Source organism: Lynx rufus, unplaced genomic scaffold (genome assembly GCF_022079265.1).
Source record: "Lynx rufus isolate CCGP_SWC_20201006 ecotype Redwood Valley unplaced genomic scaffold, mLynRuf1.p SCAF_6, whole genome shotgun sequence".
Taxonomy (NCBI): Eukaryota; Metazoa; Chordata; class Mammalia; order Carnivora; family Felidae; genus Lynx; species Lynx rufus.
In genome coordinates this window covers 110356692-110376921 of record NW_025814878.1, presented here as the reverse complement: position 1 = coordinate 110376921, position 20230 = coordinate 110356692, and the positions used below count along the sequence as shown (strand labels likewise).

Here is a 20230-nt window from a genome sequence, read left to right as displayed (position 1 = left end):
AATGAGAGCTCTGTGTGGTGTTCAGTTGCTGAGACTGTGAAGGAGATGCTGGGAACCTGAGATGGTGGGTAGGGCCAGATTCTTTGGAAGGCAGGGTAGGGAATGCAGAGCACAGATGGGGGGATTAGCCTTTAAAAGTGGGAGGGTGGGGTGCCTGGGTGGCTCGGTCTATTAAGCTTCTGACTTTGGCTCAGGTCATGATCTCACGGTTCATGGGTTTGAGCCCCATGTTGGTCTCTGTGCTGACAGCTTGAAACCTGGAACCTGCTTCGCATTCTGTGTCCGTCTCTCGGCCCCCACCCCCTGCTTGCGCTCTTTCTTTCTCAAAAATAAATAAAACATTAAAAAAAGGTTTTTTTTAAGTGAAAGGGTACATCCTATCTTCTAGAGAGAAGGGCTTCATGTGGGAGGGTGGGCAAGGAAATTTGCTTGAGAGAATTTCTTTTTTGTGGCTTCTGTATTTTTCTGTGAGCTACTAGGTGAGGCCATTAGCTGCACGCAAGAGAGTCTTGCTTGGCTCTCTCAGCTCTCTAAGGCTGCCCACAAGTAGAGAAAAGGAACTTTTACAATCCTTTCAGTCCTCCTACCAAGTCTTTAGGACCTCAGTCTCAGGGAAGGGGACAGTCTCCTTGGTGGCTTTGTTGTGTCCTTAGGCCAGGATCCCTGCTTCCCCGAATTGAGGAAGCAGAAACAGTAAATAGCAGTAAATTGTCCCTCCCACCCCCACTGTCCCCACCTCTCCCTGCCTAGTGCTGTGTATATAATTCCTTCATTCTCCAACACATGTTCATTGAGGGCCAGCTTTGTGCCAAGCTGCTCTAGGTTCCAGAAATAGAAAGAGAAGTGAAAATCTAATAAGTTTGATGGATTAGTGCTATGGAGAAAAACAAAGCAAGGGATCAGGGAGTGATGGGAAGAGCATTGCCATTTTTGATAAGGTAGCCTAGGAAGGCATCACCAATAAGGCAGTACTAGAGTAAAGCCCCGAAGGCAGCAGCCGTGTTGCCACGTGGGGAAGAGTGTCACGTGGGGAGTGCACTTGGGGAGGTGGAGGGGCAGCGAAGCTGTCGGTGTGGCTGGAATGGAGCGTGTGATGGGGGAGGACTAGGAGGTGGGGCAGCACAGATTTTGTAGGACCTCGGGGGCCTTTGGAAGGAATGGGACTTGAACTCTTACTCTTGGGACGAATGAGGATCAGGCTCTGAACAGAGTGATGTACTCTGAGGTCTGTTTTCTTGGTTCACTGTGTGGGGAAGAGGTGGAGCGTGGCAGCAGGGAGGCCAGGCCAGGGAAATGCAGGCTCCTCCTTTAATTCTCTTTTCTTTCTCTTCAAAGCAAAGAGACTGTCCTGAAGACGATGCTCCAGGGGCATTCGAAGGACTGCCAGGCAGTGGGAGCTTGGGATGGTCTAGAGGATTCTCTGTGGACAGACCTGTGGACAGGTCTTGGGCCGCTCTGAGATAGAGCATGGGATGGAGCCACGTGGGACAGAGACTGAGTTAGGAAGTCCTCCTGAGCCTCCATGTCGGCCAGCCTTGCGGCCACCATTGTCTGAAGAGCCACTGGTCCTCACCGCACTGACTGCTTCAGGGTACTCAATAGACTCGGCTTCACTGCGCGTTGAATGGGTTATGTATTTCTGTTCTGCTTTTTAAATTTATTGTTGTTGTTACTGTTTCGGTACCTCAGAAGCACCTCTGTCGACATTTGTTTTGGACGGGTTGGGTGTGCCCTTATGGCTGCCCCTAAAAGCTAAGACAGCTTCTCTTGGAGAAGACGGCATACCTCTTTGTGAAAACAAGATGTCATTTCCTGGAAATAAAATGTAAAGCCTATCAGTTGTGCAGCTGGGCTTTGGTGTATTTATCTTCTTCCCTTCCAGCTCCCACACAGTCTCACAAGTAAACACTGGCAGCTCATAAATTGCAACCAAGAAAGTGACTGTATCAGATGATAGACTCAAGTGAATGTCAGCATAAGAAGCCAAGCCCAAGATCATGACCATCGCAGACGGGCTCTGTCAAGGCCCTGACTGTTGTTTTTCCTTTTCATTCCAGAGGTGGGTCACTGTTTACCTGGTTTTGAAACAGGGTTGGTTTCCTCTTTCAGCTGAGGTTTAGAAGTGGTTCCCAAACTATTTTATTTATTAATTATTATTATATATATTTTTTAAGTAAACCCCACACCCAACATGGGGCTCAAACTTATGACCCTGAGTTCAAGAATGACATGTCCCACCAACTGAGCCAGCCAGGCACTTCCCAAATCTATTTTACCCGGTGTCAGAAAACAAGGGCAATGGTTTTATGAGAATGTGGTATTAATTAATTAATTAATTTATTTATTATTAAAAATCATTTATCTTTTACTGCTTCTCCTTTTTAAACAGAAAGAAAACTAGTTTGATGTTTGGGAGATAGAAGCTTAGGAAAACCTGTGGTCTCCTTGGTTACCAGTGAGGAGAATGAGGGAAGATGCAGGAAGCTGAAGAGTAGTCATTTGAAACGAGGAGCTCTCTAGTCAGATTATGAAACTGCGCATTATGTCGTTCAGCAATTTGCTTCCAGATGGAAAGGTATTTTCCTCTCCCTTTTTACTGTCTACCTGGAGAATCCTACTTTGTATGCTTTATTTATACCCCTGTGTTTTCATTAAGGATTGGTAACTGTTGACTCACCAGCTTTCTAGGGGTGGTAGATTTGCAACACTGACTTTCCGTGTACATGTGTTCTGTTTATATGATGGCGTGAGCATGTATAAATTTTTGTATATTTGGTTTTTTAAGCTCACACATTCACTTTTAGAAGAGTGCAGATATACATTTTTTGAATAGGTTATATGGTCACATACCTTAAAATCAGAAGGCACAGAAGGACCTAAAGTGAGAAGCCTGTCACCCTTGCCCCCCAGTGACCACTTCCCTGCACTGAGGTGATGGGTGTTACTAGTTCTTTGGGTACCTTTCGAGACATCTCTGACTGTACAAGCAAACATACACATAGTCTTTTCCCTTCTTTCACATGAATTATGAGAGACTCTACACTCTGTATACCTTGCTTCTTTCAGATATATCTTTGTGATGGTTCCATATCAGAACATGAGGAACTTGCTGTTTCTTAGTTATATCTTCCCATTATTCCATTGTGTGTTTGTACCATAGTTTGTTTTTCCAGGCTGTTTTTGGTCTAGGTTGCTTTAAACCTTTTACTTCCTTTTTTTTCATACAGCTCTCAAAATCCTATTAAATAAATCTTGGACTATATACTTTAAAACAACAAAGCAAAAATAACAAAAAATTCCATAGAACCCATAAGATGTTATGCAAGGAAGGAAAAAAGGAAAGTTTGGAAATCCACATACTGGGAGTTCTCTTTTAAAATCAAAGCGGTTGGGGGCCTCTGGGTGGCTCAGTCGGTTCAGGATCTGACTTCAGCTCAAGTCATGATCCCCCAGTTAGTGAGTTCAAGCCCCACATCAGGCTCTCCACTCTCAGTGCAGAGCCCGCTTCAGATCCTCTGTCTCCCTCTCTGTCCCTCCCTTGCTTGTGCTCACTCTCTCTCTGTCAAAAATAAACATTTTTTTTTTAAATTTAAAAAATTTAAAAATCAAGGAAGGTCAGTGTTTCTTTTTTAAAAATTTATGGTTAAATAAATAAGTAAATAAATTTATGGTTGTAACTATTTTCCTAAATGTTTCATTAGTGATAGTCTTTTAAGTCTGGTTCCATAAGAATCTATAACATAACTACTTCCATCTGAAGTTCCTACAGTCTGCGCTGAAATAAGAATGAAATCAATTAGGCTCTCAATTCCACAAAACACTACAGCACAAAAGTAAACCTAAGGCAGACTATCTAAGATAAAATTGGTCTCCCAACCATTCAAGGAGAAGACAGTGCAACTATTACTTTGAATGAATAGCCATTTACATTTACATTTGGGAGCTTGAGAAAATCAACCTCATTTCCAGTAAAATATGTTCCACATTGCCACAGAAATCCTTATAAGTTGTCTTGGGCGCTAGAAAACAGAGCATGAACTGTGTAGTTTGTACAGTTATCTGGTTCTTGCCACAGCATTGTTGGTTGGTTGGTTGGTTGGTTTAGGTATTTACAAATACGTTGTCTCATTTTGAGGTTCTCACACTTTTGTATCTCCTTGCCCCCAGTGGTGGTGGTGGCAACCTTCCAAGGTTCCATGGTAACCGACATGAGCTGTAGGACTGCCAAGAGCTGTTGGGCTTGTTATGGATCAGTGCATCCCACTTTTTACTCTTAAAAAAACAATGCTAAAAAAAATAAAAACAACAACAATGCTGCAGTGAACACTCTTATCATTAGAGCAAAGATCCTTGAAGAAGGAACATCTTGACTGGAAGAGCCTGAAGGCCATCTGCCAAAGACTAATCTCACAGACTGACCATTCCCTCCTCCGCCTGCACACAGGGTGACTTACAGCCTCTCCCTTCAGAACACCATGTTCTTCTCAAGAACCATGTTCTTAACACAGGTTAAGAAAGTAAGCTCTTAAATACAGACCTAAGAAAAAGAAAACTTAACATTTGGAAGTCAGACTAGCTGGGTTTGAATCCCAGTCCTGCCATTTGTAACTAACTATGTGACCTTGAGCAAGTTAGTCAATCTCTCTGAGCCTCCGTTTCTTCATCCCTTGAATGTCCTGATGTGCTATTGTGAGGCCTAAATAATTATCCCAGTTATTGCACTGCTCACAAACAAAAATCTGAATGTTCTATTTTTAAAAGACAAACCAAAAACTAACCCAAACTTTTGCATTATTTCTCTGAGCTACAGTATGTTCTTCCCCTGGAGAGATATCTGATACTAAACATCATCTACATTTTGCTTGCCTAGAAAAACACATGGTAACTTTTCTGCCTGCAGCACCAAACCACAGTATAGCTGAGCCCCATTACTGTGTAGTCTAGCTCTAATTAAAGGCATGTTCTCGACAACAGGGCTCTGAGAAACTGGGTAAAGGGTTTCAGATTCTGGCTTTATTACACAGATGAATGCAGCCAGCTAGCTCTGCGAAGCACTTTGCAATGAGTGGCAGGTGTCCCATATACATCTGATTACGTTAACCTAGAAAGGGCTTACTCTACCTCTAAGCATGCTTCATCTCAGCAATCCGACTGCCCAGGCAGGGTTAGGTAGCTGGATACTCGTCATCTGTTTCTCTGATTGGAAGCTGCTGTTTTTACAGAAAGACATAAATCCTCTCGTTATCTCCAGCCCTTCTCTCTCACCGCTTTTTTCCTCTGGACTATCCAGGCAGTCATCATAGCTGCAAGAGTGCCTGGAATGGACAATTCTCTCCAGCCACCCATTAGCTTTTAACATCCTGACTCTGGATAAAGTCTCCCCACTTGACGTCTAAAGATAACCTAGAAACTTAGGGATGCCCTAAGTATGTTCTTTGCAACAACACATTCTAAGCCTCTAAAGAATCCTACAATTAACTCTATTCGACACAAAAATTAAGAGAAGGAACATCTAATTTGCATTGTGGTCCTAACCTAAGAATTAAGAAAGTTAAGAGAATCATGTAATCACTGTCCTTAGTCTAAGAGATGCAGTCTTGTTAACAGGTGCAGGGCCTGATTTGAGCAGAATGCCGCCACTGGTAACAGTAGGCCAAGGGCTTGTTCTGAACTTCCCACTTGGTCAATTCTTTTAGCTTTTTTGATAAATGAGAGTTGAGGCCGTAAGAATAGGGGCTTCTGGGGAGAAGATTGGTGTATTGTATTGAGCTTGAATTGATGAAAAGTAATGAACTGTCTTGTTCAACTGATTTTATTGTGTTTTTAAAAGTTTTTTCTTTTTTCTTTTAGAGAGAGAGCATGAGTGGGGGTGAGGGGCAGAAGGGGAGAGAGAGAGACAGAGACAGAGAAAATCCATGCTCAGTGTGGAGCCCAATGTGGGGCTTGATCCCATGACCCTGGAATCATGACCTGAGCCGAAATCAAGAGTCAGATGCTCAACTGACTGAGCCTATTTTTTGATTTTTTGTCATGTTTAGAAGAGCATATGAATCCCAGGAAAGGGCTGAATCTGTAGTAGGTGCTCAATAAATACATGGCTCTAATTCTTTTGTCTGCAGCCTCCCCAAGCAATGTACCCATTGTGGGTTGCCAGAGCTCACTAATGTAATCTCCAGGCGTTATTTTCTGTTTGTGGTTGCTTTACCAAAGTCTAACCCAGATCCCCACCTCAGATCTAATTTCCAGACCCACTGTCTCTGCTACCCACTTCCCTTTGGGTTCTGTGAATACTTAAATCTGATGTAACTTTTTTGTCATAGAGTGGCCATTTGAATTCTGGATGTTTTCAGTAAGTTCAGCAATAGTTACTGAATGCCCATTTTTTTACTAGGCACAGTTCTAGGTGTTTGGGGTATGGCACTGAAAAAGCAAAAAAGCTGCTGTGAGCCTATAGTCTGTTCTGGGAGGGGTCAAAAGGTCAAAACCTTCCCACAAAGGTTTTGCCGGATTTAGCAATGCTGCCTGTGGAGCTAGTATGTTGGATGTGTTTTCATATTCCTCAAACAAAGAGCCTGTAGGCTGGGACTGGATCCACTGCAAGATGTGAAGCTGGAATTTCACACCTTGAGGACCTGGGGTCTGGGAGGACAGAGGGTCCTCCATCTATTTACCACCCCTTAGGATGTAGGGACCAGCTCTGTCGAGGGGCCTTCAAGGGCATCTCTAGGCAAGTTTGGGCCCTCACAGCATGGAAGGCAGGCCCTGAAGAACCCCCTCTGAACTACCCAAGACGACCACAGTTCTATGCAGGCAGTCACCTGGGTGACCACTGAGGGAGCTTCAGGTGACACTACTTCAGCCCGGGTAGGCACAGCCAAATGTTTCTGAAGTGAGCATTGACACCAAACTTAACCTAGTTGGTGGGTGATAGTGGGCAGATTTTCAGGACATGTACCTTTGTGAGTTTATGCCTAGCTGTGAGGACTCTCCTGACCTTGTAGCTCTTCTTGGTTCCTCACCTCCTTACGCAGGCTTCTCCCTGTGCTGCCCTGGCTCTCAGGAGCTGATTGTGTGTGTCTGTTCCTAATTCTACATTCAGCGACGTCATGTTTGGTAGTCTGAAATCAGTCACGGTGGGATTATTTATACCATGGAAATTGGCAAAATGCCACAAATCAGAGCCCTCGCCCCCGCTGGGATAGCCAGTTAAAATATTTACCAAAACATCACTGGCACCTCCCAACATGGTTGATTCCGAAGGCCTTCTCACTCCAGGTCTTCCCAGTTTCTGGTGAAAAAGCCACTGGTCAGGCCAAGGGTGCTGTCTCCTTCCTGGTTCTCTAGAATTGCTCCAGGATGGTAGTGGTGTGCGTGCAGAGGCAGAACGGCCCTCCCCACTACTCTAGGCCACACTCAGTCATCTTTGGAATCAGTGACACTTTAAGAATCTCCAGTTTCTCAACAAAATGGCTGCTGACCATCAGTCCCGTAGCCATAGGGGCCTAGGCCTAATCCCAGAGGTCCAGGGAGAAGACAGAGGCTACACCACCCGCTGCATCCCCACTTCTTTAATAACCTGCGTTCTCATAGCCATTGAATGCAGTTGGATGCTTGGTGGAGGACAGGGATATAATCAACAGCAGCAGGGTCTCAGTCCTCAGCAGGGCCATCAGTCAGTATGCCCCATCATGCTTACTCAAGCCATCTTCCCACAGGAGTCCTTTAACAGTGATTGGGAATAGGCACTGTGGCTGGGGTACTGGGCATCTCTCCAGGGCTGGAACCTTGTTGCTGGGTGGTGTGAACTGCACTTCATCCTGAGCCACACGAATCTGGATATTAGTCCTCCCTCTTGGGATTATAAGCCAGCTTTGGTTTCTTGCAGCACGGGCACAGGTTGTCCTAGGTAGCATCCTAATGATTTTTGGAAGAATCCTTCCCAGGCATGGCGTGACTTTGGAGATGGCAGTGCCCGTGACTCAGGCCACCAGGTACGACTTAAGGCCTGACCTTGTGAGCGGGCTGATTTCCCAATGAACGTCTCTAGTCGTGAGATCTTGTCTCCCAAGTGTGCAACCCTCACAGAGCAGCAACGGCTATCTTCCTACTTCCATTTGAAGAACCTCCTCACCCTTCTGCAACAGGTCCTGAAATTTGGGAAATGGAAAACAGAATTTCTATTACCTCCCCTTCAGTTGCCTAAATATGAGGGGGCCAGATTTTTCATTTTCCCCTGCCCTTTTGGAGTTATCTAACCCCTTCTAAGAAGTTAGCTTCTGAACCCCTGGCATAGTTCTCAGCATTCATTCGTTCCACAAGTATTTACTGAATACCAACTACGTGCCAGGCACTGTGCTAGATTCTAGCATTACCACAGTCTCTGACTTTATAGGACTTGTCCTAGAGAACAGACCGTAACAGGTGGTTAAGGTTTAAGTAGAAATAGTACTGGGAACCAAGAGAACACAGAAAGGGGGCAGCCAGCTCAGACTAAGGACATAGAATGCTTTCTAGAGCATTAGATATCTAAGCTAAGACCTGAAGGACAACTAGGGATAACCAGGTTACGGATGAGGAGAGGAGAGGACTGGGGGTTGGGTGGAGAAGGAAGTATTCTGGGTAGACAAGAGTGGGAAGCCAGGGAGGTGAGAGAGAGCATGGCCTTCTTGCGGAAGTGAAACGCATTCTGTGTGGTTGGATTGTAGAGTTCCTAAAGAGATGTAATAATATAAGCTAACAATATCTCAATAACATGTGTTGAACATTGTTACTATCACTTTAGAGGAATTAACTCTTGTAACAAATCTGTTATGATTCCATGTTATAGATGAGAAAATGGAGGCAGTAAGAAGTTAACTCGCTTGCTCAAGGGCACACAAATTAGTGGAAAGGAGAAAATGCGGCTGAAGTGATCAGCCCCTATTATGGAGTTTTATCCTAAGAACAGTGAGCAATGATTGGAGGTTATAATTGGGGGGAGTGACATTTTCCTCTGTCTTGGGAAGATCAGTTTGGTTGCTGTGTGGAGGGTAGGTTAGAGTGGGGAAGACAGAGGGTATCCAGGGAGGCCATTTAAGCAATTCCAATAATCCACACAAGAGGTTAGATGGCCTGAATTAAGTAAGGCATTGGTAGTGTGGGTGGGGAGAAGTGGAAGATTTCGCAGATATTTAGCAGGTGTATTGAGCAAGACTTCTGATTGATTGGATGTGGGGATGAGGGAGATCCTGGAGTTAAGGGTGATGACTGGGTTTCTGCCTTGGAAATAACTCAGGAAGAGGAAAATATTTGGGGGAAGATATTAGTCAAGCATGAATTTATTTTGGGGGGATTGTTGAATTTGAAAATGCTGAAAAGAAAATTGCATGGAGTGACTACAAAGTCCCTACACATGCTAATTATATACTCCCCTCCATGGACCACACACATTTAAATTTTTCTGCCACATAATCTTCTGGACATTATCTTCCAGAGCAATGGTTGGAAGTCATTAAAGTAGGCCTCGATAGCTGCTTTGAGGAATTCAACTGTTATCAGGCGGATTTGAGAATTTATCATGATACCCGAAGGCAAGAAGCATACTACATGATATCAGAGCTACAGCCATTCCAACATCCACTAAATTGGCTGTCAAGATAAATATTTACAAACTGGGAAACCATAAGTGCTGGAGCAGAAGAGCTGTTGATTTAAGACCTTTCACACACAGTTGTGGAAAAATCCATGTGTTAAGTGTACTCAAGTAAGCATTGTGGTTGACACTTGTGACAAAAATGCCCCATCAAATGATCTTATGAAATTGCTACCCACATCAGGACATGAGACAGCTATTACTCTGGGATGGACAACATGATGTGACTCATGAGGGCTTCAAGGCTTCTCAACATAGAGCTGAGAGCTCAGAGGTGAGACCTGGCTAGTAATACAAATGTGTACAGATGGTTACTGGGATCATAAGAGAGAATAAAATCCCCCAGGGAGAGTAGGCTGAAGGGGAAAATACCCCAAACAGAACGCTGAGGACCACTGACATACAAGGGGAGCCACCTACAGAGACCAAGAAAGGGTAGTAGGCAAAAGGTAGGAGAAGTAAATGGTGACGTATCTCAGAGGGCAAATGTGATCGTTAATTTTGTGTGTCAACTTGATTGGGCCACGAGGTACCAGACATTCAGTCAAACACTATTCTGAGTGCCTGTGAGAGTGCTTCTGGATGAAGTTAACATTTGAATCAGTGCACTGAGTAAAGCAGATTGCCCTGTCCAATGTGGGAATCCTCATCAAATCAGCTGAATAGAACAAAACGCTGACCTGGTAAGTGAGAAGGACTTACCTCCTGCTGTACTTCCTTGAGCTGGGACATGGGTTTTCTTTTCCTGCCTTTGGACTCAGACTGAAACATCAGCCCTTCCTGGGTCTCTAGCCTGCAGGCCTTCAGACTGGAATTACACTGTCAGCTGTCTTGAGTTTCCAGCTTGCCAACAGCAGACCTTGGGGTTTGTCAGCCTCCATAATCACATGAGCTATTTCCTTATACTCAATCAATCAATCAGTTTATCTATCTGCCTGCCTACCTACCTACCTACCTATATCCTATTGTTGGCTCTGTTACTCTGGAGAACACTAACTAGTACAGCAAGGCAACATTTCAGGAATTTGGGAGTGGTTAACAGGGCTAAAGGTTGCTGTTGGTCAAGTAAGATAAGAACTGAAAATATCAATGGGTTTAGCAACTAGGAGGTCATTGGAAGAGCAGTTTTAGTGACGTGGTGGGGGCAAAACAACCATTTGCTCTGCATTAGGAAGTGAGTGAGAAATATTTCAAGGGAAGAAGAAAAAAGGATGCAGTTGGAGAGAAAAGTCTGAAAATATGGTAGAGAGAAGTTGAGGGCTTTTTCTAATGATAGTTTTGATGTATTTCATGAAGTTGGAAAGGATCTTCTCTGACTAGAGTGAAGGAAAGGGGAAGTGTTGAGATTGGATATTGGAAGAAGATGGAGAAGATTTGAAATAACTGCTGGGCTGTGTGTGGACAAGGCGTGTGCCTGGATGTCTTGTGGCACCAGTAGGTACTTTTGTGTGGTTTTAGCCTGGTATGGCTCAGCTTCCTCTGTCTGGAGAAAATGGAGCTGCATGGATTCAGGGTTGGGATTTTGATAAGAGGGTGTCATGGGGATGAAGAGGGGATGATGACCTTGGATTCAAGACTGATTGGAGTGGAAAATGAAGAAAGCAGGGAGGTGGCACGTAGAAAGTAGATGAGTTTAGAGCCTGGAGTAGGTATCTGCAAAGTCAAGGAATTGGATGTGAAGGAAAGAGCTAGAAGTGAGAGAATTGATGTGTGGATTTAATATTTAAAGGCGGGAACAGTTCTACAACCAAACATGGATGTCCTCATCCCAAAATAAAATGATGGGCTTTGCCCTATGAGCACTCTCCTTTGTGGAAATAATCTTGAACGCTTTTCTTAAATATAATATTTTTATTTATAAAATAGTTTATTGCCATTATATGTGTACAATAAATTTAATAATTAAGAAATTTATAATTTATGACATAGAAATTCATTTAAGAACAGATAACCCTAAAATGTGTATAGGACCACAAAAGACCCCAAATAGCCATAGCAATCTTGAAAAACAAGAGCAAAATTGGAGGTATTACAGCCCCAGATTTCAAGTTATACTACAAAGCTGTAGTAATCAAAGCCAGTATGGTACTGTGCCAGTATGGCACAAAAACAGATGCATAGATCAATGGGACAGAATAGAAAGCCCAGAAATAAACCCAGAATTATATGGTCAATTAATCTTCGACAAAGGAGGCAAGAATATGCAATGGGAAAAAGTCTCTTCAACAAATGGTATTGGGAAAACTGGACCACTTTCTTACACCATACACAAAAATACATTCAAATGGATTAAGGGCCTAAATGTGAGAGACCTGAAACCATAAAAATCCTAGAAAAGAGTGCAAGCAGTAATTTCTCTGACATCAGCCATAGTAACATTTTTCTAGATATATCTTCTGAGGTAAAGGAAACAAAAGCAAAAATAAACTGTTGGGACTGCATCAAAATAAGCTGCACAGCAAGGAAACAGTCAACAAAACTAGAAGACAGCCTACTGAATGGGAGAAGATATTTGCAAATAACAAATCCAATAAAGGGTTAGTATCCAAAATATATAAAGAACTTATACAAGTCAACACCAACCCCCCCCACAAGTAATCCAATTTAAAAATGGGCAGAAGACATGAACAGATATTTCTCCAAAGAAGAGATACCGATGGCCAACAGATGTGTGAAAAGATGCTCAACATCACTCACCATCAGGGAAATGCAAATTGAAACCACAGTGAGATATCACCTCACACCTGTCAGAATGGCTAAAATTAAAAACAAGAAACAAGTGTTGACAAGGATGTAGAAAAAAGGGAACCGTCATGCACTGTTGGTGGCAATGCAAACTGTGGAAGTTTGCAGCCACTGTGCAAAACAGCATGGAGGTCCTCAAAAAGTTAAAAATAGAATTACCATATGATCCAATAATTTCACTACTGGGTATTTACCCAAAGAATACAAAAACGCTAATTCAAAAAGATATATGTACCCCTATGTTTATTGCAGCATTATTTACAATAGCCAAATTATGGAAGCAGCCCAAGTAGCCACTGATAGATGAATGGATAAAGAAGATGTGGTGTATATGAATATATGTGGTGTAGAATATTACTCAGCAATAGAATATTACTCAGCCATAAAAAAGAATGAAATCTTGTCATTTGCAACAACATGGGTGGATCTAGAGAGTATAATGCTAAGTGAAATAAGTCAGAGAAAGACAAATAGGATATGATTTCATTCATCTGTGGAATTTAAGAAACAAAAAGAACAAAGGAAAAAAAGGAGACAAACCAAAAAATGGACCCTTAACTACAGAGAACAAACTGATCATTACCAGAGGGGAGGTGGATGGGGGGATTGATACAGATAAAGGGGATTAAGAGTATGCTTACCATGATGAGCACTGAGTATAACATTGTATGTTAATTGAAAAAAAATTATGTGTATTAATTTATATATATATAAATGTTCTGTTCTTATGTGTATATTCTCATAGTATATTAATTTAAAATGTTATTAAATATATTTATAAGAACTGTTCATTTTTGAGTATATCTTTATGGACCCCTAATCTCCCATTCTTTCTCTCTTAATCTCCAGCTGCAACAGTAGGAACAAATTAAGCATTATTTTATTTAAAACAAAATTTTTTTTAACATTCATTTATTTTTGAGAGACAGAGATTGACAGAGCACGAGCTGGGGAGGAACAGAGAGAGAGGGAGACACAGAATCAGAAGCGGGTTCCAGGCTTTGAGCTGTCAGCACAGAGCGAACTCCTCATGGACTGTGAGATCACGATCTGAGCTGAAGTCAGTCAGACACTTAACCAACTGAACCACCCAGGTGCCCCAAGCATTATTTTAAAATGCTGTTACAAAAATCTTTGGTTCCTGTCCTTTTCCTGCAACTGTTCCACCTACATTTGTCCTTTCTTTGGCTATCTAGCACCTGAACTACTTTCTTATGAAGCAAAGCCCACCTCTTCACAAGGAAGCTGAAAATACCAGATACTTAACTTTCCCAGAATCCTTTGCAGCTAGAGCTGTACACATGACAAGGATCCATTAATTGGACACATTCAAGCTGTGAATGGGAAATGTGATCCAAAAAAGCTGGGACCAGCAAAATCATGGTTCTGTGGGGCGCCTGGGTGGCGCAGTCGGTTAAGCGTCCGACTTCAGCCAGGTCACGATCTCGCGGTCCGTGAGTTCGAGCCCCGCGTCAGGCTCTGGGCTGATGGCTCGGAGCCTGGAGCCTGTTTCTGATTCTGTGTCTCCCTCTCTCTCTGCCCCTCCCCCGTTCATGCTGTGTCTCTCTCTGTCCCAAAAATAAATAAACGTTGAAAAAAAAAAATAAAAAAAAAAAAAAAAAGAAAATCATGGTTCTGTGAAGATGGTGGCTCATGAGTCCAGTTTCTAGAAACAGTTGTGGCAGTGGTGCTCAGCATTATCCATGGTCAAAGGCATTTGCCATGCAAACTTTGGTATGTGTGCCCAGGTACTAGGGGCAGGTGTGCCCAGGTACTAGGGGCAGAAGTGACTTCACCAAACTGGTTCTGTAGTACAAATTTGGGGTATTATTCCTGGCTGCATAGCTGCCAAGCCTCTTCTGATATATTCTTTCAATCCTGTCAGTATATTCCTTCTCTAAGTAATGTGCCCAGAATCCATTTCTACTACTAAGTCAGAAAGCTGACATAGCCTGGTTCAGCCTTGCCTCAATTCTCTGAGCTAGCCTATATCCTTCCAAATCATTTTCTTTTGATTTGAGTTAGCATCAGGGTCCATTACTTGTCTGGGTAGCAAATGTGATGAGGAAAAGAGTATGAGTTTCTAAGTCTATTTTTTTAATTTACTCTATGACCTTTAGCCAGTTACCCTACCTCTTCTAACAGATAAGAGGGCACTTCCCACTCTGACCTGTTCTGGTTATAGAATTTGGATGGCTCCTCAAAGGTCTCTACTGAGTAGTGAGCAACAGGTTGAACTGTTGATTGATGGTTCCCTTCCTTCCCTCTTTTCCCCCCACCCACCGAGGTTCTCTTTTAAGTTCATAACATCCTGAAGCAAATAGGTTTATCACCTCTTCTCTTCCATCCATTTTCTTCCCTCACAAACTCTGTGAGACTGGGAGAGTGGACATTCCAGAAGCTAAACGAAGTGAGAGACAAGAGGGAATGGAAGGAGCTCCCCAAATAAGCTCAGGGAGGGGCCTCTAGAGGGCTTGGTTGGTTAGAGCATGCAACTCCTGATCTTGGGGTTGTGAGTTTGAGCCCCATGTTGGGCATAGAGATTACTTAACAAAAAAATAAAGCTCAGGGAACAGAGAGACAGACATGTCCTAGGCCCTACCCTCTTACAGGTGGCTTCTTATAAGGAGCTTCCTTAGAGCATACATACCGTGCATCTTAGAAGTTGGTATCTGGGACAGGCATCAAAATCTTTTGATAGCTTTCTAAATGAGTCTCTGGTCTTTGCTCTTTCCCTCTCCAGTCCATTTTCTACTCCTTATCCCAAGGTAGCTTTCTAAAGTACATGTGAGATCATGTCTTGGCCATCTACGTTTCTGCTTGAGTCATGGGCAAATGACTTAAAATTTCCAAGTGCCAGTTTCCTCATCTGTAAAATGGGGATAACAGTATCTATCTCCTAGGGGTTGTTGTAGAAGATTAAATGAAATTATAAGTATGCAGCCTGTAGCATAATGCCTGGTACATGCCAAGAGCTCAGGTGTTAAGTATTGTTATTATTGCCATTATTGCTATTGCAGAGGACTTAGATTGCCCATGTTGCAAAACAACCATGTGGCCTGGAGGTCATGAGCACTAGCTAAGGAGTCAGACACACCTAAGTTTGAATTTTAGCACTACAGCCTGTACTATGCACACGAGCTTGGGCTAGTCAACTAATCTGTCTTCTGATTTACTTCCCATAAAATGAGGATAATAAAATATTTCTTCCCAGGGTTTTTGTGAGGGTGAAATGAGATTACACATACATATCAGAGTTAGGTTAGGCTAATACAGGGCCCTAAACAAGCCATTTTCCACCCACATAAAAGAAGCTAAAGGAAAGCTCTATTTTTTTTAAGAAGATATTTTCTTTTTTGTTTTTAAGTTTATTTATTTACTTTGAGAGAGAGGGAGAGAGATGGAGTGAGAGAGTCCCAAGCAGGTTCCACACCCCCAGCATGGAGCCTGATGTGGGGCGCAAACTCACAAACCATGAGATCATGACCTGAGCCGAAACCAAGAGTCGGATGCTTAACCGACTAAGCCACCCAGGTGCCCCAAGGCTCTATTGTTATTAAGGTATAAGGCTCTTTTCTTTTTTCTTCACTCTTATTAGTGGTTGACTGATAGTCCAAGACAGCAACCATCTGGGAAGTTTTAAGACTTCCTAGAAATTCTACCCAACAACGTCTACTTACACATCATTGGCTAAAATGTATATAGTCATACCTAGATGCAAGGGAGGCTAGCATTATAGTTTTTTTTTTTTTTCAGCTGGACAAATTGCCACCCAGAATGAAATAGGGTTCATTGAGGAAGTGAAGTTTGTGCCAACAGCTACGTGAGTGAGCTTGGAGGTGGATCTTCCAGCCGAGTCAAGCCTTTAAAAAAATTTTTTTTTGTGTTTATTTATTTTTAAGAATGAGAGAGAGAGAGACCAAGTATAAACAGGGGAGGGGCAGAGAGAGAGGGAGACAGAATCTGAAGCAGGCTCCAGGCTCTGAGCTGTCAGCACAGAGCCCGACGTGGGGCTTGAACTCCCGGAGTGTGAGATCATGACCTGAGCCGAAGTTGGAGGCTTGACGGACTGAGCCACCCAGGCGCCCCAAGCCTTTAGATGGTTGTAGTCCTGGCCAACTGCTAGACTTCAACTTCATGAGAGACTCAAAGCCATACCCCTGAGCTAAGCTGCTCTGAGATTCTTCCTTTTTCTTTATAACATTTCTTTTTTTTTTTTTTTTAATTTTTTTTCAACGTTTATTTATTTTTCGGACAGGGAGAGACAGAGCATGAACGGGTGAGGGGCAGAGAGAGAGGGAGACACAGAATCGGAAACAGGCTCCAGGCTCCGAGCCATCAGCCCAGAGCCCGACGCGGGGCTCGAACTCACGGACCACGAGATCGTGACCTGGCTGAAGTCGGACGCTTAACCGACTGCGCCACCCAGGCGCCCCTCTTTATAACATTTCTAAGATTATAGTGTTTAATGTTTATCGGGTTAAATTCAGATTCCTGACCCCTAGAAATAGTTTAAAATAATCAGTGTTGTTTTAAGCTACTAAATTGGGGGGAAATTTGTTATACAGCAGTAGGTAAACTAATATAGTAAGCAACAAACCCCAGTAATAGTAATTATCTAAGACTTTATCACCAATAGAAACCATAGCTATTTTCTTTTGTTTTTAGTTTATTTTTTTAAGTTTTTATTTTAATTCCAGTTAGCTAACACAGTGTAATATTAGTTTCAAGTATATGATATAGTGACTCAACAATTCCATACATCACCCAGTGCTCATCGCAACATGTGCACTCCTTAATCCCCGTCACTTATTTAACCCATCCCCTTACCTTCCTTCCCTCTGGTAACCATCATTTGCTCTCTGTAGTTAAGAGTCTGTTTCTTGAAACCATAGCTATTTTCATATCACATCAAAGTTGCTGTAGACATTTCATAATATTATTTCTACTCATCTTTACTTTAGAAGTATAGTATTTTTAGATCTACCACTGGATAATACATGATTACAGTCTGCCATCTACTTACATTAGTGGAGTATAGCTGCCATGGGGCAGCTTTGGGGTATAGTGGGGTATAGTGGGGTATAGCAGCCATGGGGCAACTCTGCACCTAGTTGATTAACAAGTTTCCTCCCATTGATAACCCAGATATCTATGTTGCTTTTTAGGAGTTCCTATCAAAAATTGTTTTGTTGACCAAACAAACAAAGGAGGTCAGTTGTTTCTGTTATTGGTTCAACTTCTGCAAACCAGACAGCTCAAATTCTTAACTCTCCAAAAGGCACCTTGACCCTCTTTAATGTGAACAAGAATGCAGTCTAGAAGTATGGACTAGGCAGTTTAAAGCATGTCTAATAGTTTAGGTAACTGTCTCAGGATATTATTTGAGATAATTTACTATTGCTAACACATGATATAGGTGTATATACAGTTATAAGTTCTGTGAGTAGCAAAGGCTCTTTCTTTTACTTTACTCCTTAAACTCCCTTTTGTATATTGCCTATGTTTTGGAGTAAAGGCATAAACACACAGTATATTGTATAGGTGGCATTTGTATCTTGTTTCTCCCTAAAATACTGAGCATTTAAACTAATAAAACTAGAGGCAGGACTTCGCCAAGTGAAAAGATCAGCATATCATTTCCTCCAAAACAACAAAAAGAAAAACAAAACTAGGGGTGCCTGGGTAGCTCAGTCGGTTAAGCATCCGGCCTCAGCTCAGGTCATGATCTCGCAGTTTGTGGGTTCGAACCCCACGTCGGGCTCTGTCTGTGCTAGCAGTTCAGAGCCTGGAGCCTGCTTCAGATTCTGCGTCTCCTCCTCTTCTGTGCCCCTCCCACGCTCATGTTCTGTCTCTCAATAATAAATAAACGTTAAAAAAAAAAAAAGAAAAAGAAAAACTAGTGACAAAGCAATAGTTGACAAAAAGAAAAATGGAGAGAAACAACCATTTTGGTTCCCCAGAAACCAAACAAAATCATACAACAATCTGAGAAGCATTTATGCTTGAAAAATTGCTGAACTTCAGCAAGAATAGTGGGAATCTGTGGTGTTTTAGCCTGAGGCTGTTCCATCACTCTCCTCTGTTTATTTGACACAGAAGTTCAAAATTTGGGGGCAATCAGGACCAGAAATATCTCTGCTGTGGTCATTGGGGCCTTACTCAGTTTGGAGCAGTGGACAGTTACCACACCTAGCAGTGTTGTTGGTGCAAGTGACAATCTCAGAGGCAGGCAAGTGAGGAGGGCCATTGGCTCTGCTAGCTTGAGGCTGTAGTCTTGGGTTGGGGCAAGCATGTTCTAGACCGAGGCTGCATGCATGCAGAGAAGATCAGAGACAGCCCAAGTTAACAACAAACTGTTGACCAGCCCTGAGGTTATGTGTATGTGTAGAGGAGACACAAAAGGGCCCAACAGAAAGTAAAAGCTGGATAAGACTTGAAAATGACTTCAACTTTGAATTCACTCCCCTACCTGTATACAAATCTATCAGTAGAGGACAGAAGACTCACTTGCTTGAAGTGTTTAAGCATAACCTTTTTCTGATCAGTGGCTAACTACTAAACTACACAGACATGGGGCAATGCTTAGGAAGCCAGAAATAAAAATAAGAATAAAAAACAACAGAACAGAACAGAAACGTCAGTGCTATATACTGGAGGAGAGACAGATTTAATGGGTTTTGCCCAAATTATTAAGCAAGGAAACAAAAAACAAACAAATAAAAATATCAATAACAGTAACCTGTGGTGGGGGAATTAGAATCCAGACTTGATACAGGGTATTATCTAAAATGCCAAGTTTTGGGCGTGCCCTGGGTGGTTAAGCATCCGACTTCAGCTCAAGTCATAATCTAGCAGTCCATGAGTTTGAGCCCCTCATCAGGCTGTGTGCTGACAGCTCGGAGCCTGAAGCCTGCTTCGAATTCCGTGTCTCCCTCTCTGTCTGCCTCTCCCCTGCTCACACTGTCTCTCTCTCAAAAATAAATAAACATTAAAAAAAATTTAATGCCCATTTTCAACAATAAAAACAAATTATAAGACACAAAGAAATGGGAATGTGTGACCCATACTCAAGAGAAAAAAAAACAGTCAATATAAATTGACTCTCAGTGACTGACCACAGATATAGAATTTAGCAAAGACTTCAAAGAGGTTATTATAATTATGTTCAAAGAACTAAGGAAATTATGTTTAAAGAATTAAAGCATTACACTAATGAATCAACAAATAGAGATTCTGTTTTTAATGTTTATTCTGAGAGAGAGAGTGTGTGTGTGTGTGCACATGAGCAGGAGAGGGGCAGAGAGAGGGGGAGAGAGAATCCCAAGCAGGCTCCACACTCAATGCAAAGCTCAACATGGGGCTCAATCTCACAACTATGAGATCGTGACCTGGGCCGAAATCAAGAGTTGGATGCTCAACTGACTGAGCCACCCAGACACCCTTAGAGATTCTTTTTTTCCCAAATGTTTATTTTTGAGAGAGAGGGAGGGAGACAGAAGATCTGAAGCAGGCTCTGCGCTGACAGAAGAGAGCCCAATGTGAGGCTCAAACTCATGAACCGCAAGATCATGACCTGAGCTGAAGTTGGACACTCAACCAACTGAGCCACCCAGGAGCCCCATTGGAGTTTCTTAATAGATAGAAATTGTTTAAAAAAAAAATGAATGAAAGGATATTCTGGAGGTGAATACAGTAACTACTGAAAGCAATTTGTATGTTCAATGCAATCCCTATCCAAATCCCCAAAACATTTTTTTTGTGGAAATAGAAAATCCATCTTAAAACTCATGTGAACTCTCAAGGGACCCCATAGCTAAAACATTGTTGAAAAAGAAAAACAAACTGAAGGTC

General features: G+C 42.5%; 1 protein-coding gene and 1 pseudogene across 4 annotated transcripts in view; one reads left to right on the top strand and one right to left on the bottom strand.

Annotated features, from left to right (window-relative positions):
• Positions 1-1835, top strand: part of RNF8 (ring finger protein 8) — a 33247-nt gene extending 31412 nt beyond the window's left edge. For 3 of the 4 annotated variants that reach the window (XM_047102210.1, XM_047102209.1, XM_047102208.1), the window contains one exon: positions 1336-1454. In XM_047102210.1, coding sequence (XP_046958166.1) covers positions 1336-1352 — 17 coding nt within the window. In that variant the 3' untranslated portion in view covers positions 1353-1454. Of the gene's footprint in view, positions 1-1335 lie in introns of all 4 variants that reach the window. The other variant, XM_047102211.1, reaches the window with a different exon arrangement.
• Positions 1836-2048: 213 nt separating this feature from the next.
• On the bottom strand, positions 2049-4209 carry LOC124529177 (TM2 domain-containing protein 1-like; annotated as a pseudogene).
• Between the last annotated feature and the right edge of the window lie 16021 nt (positions 4210-20230).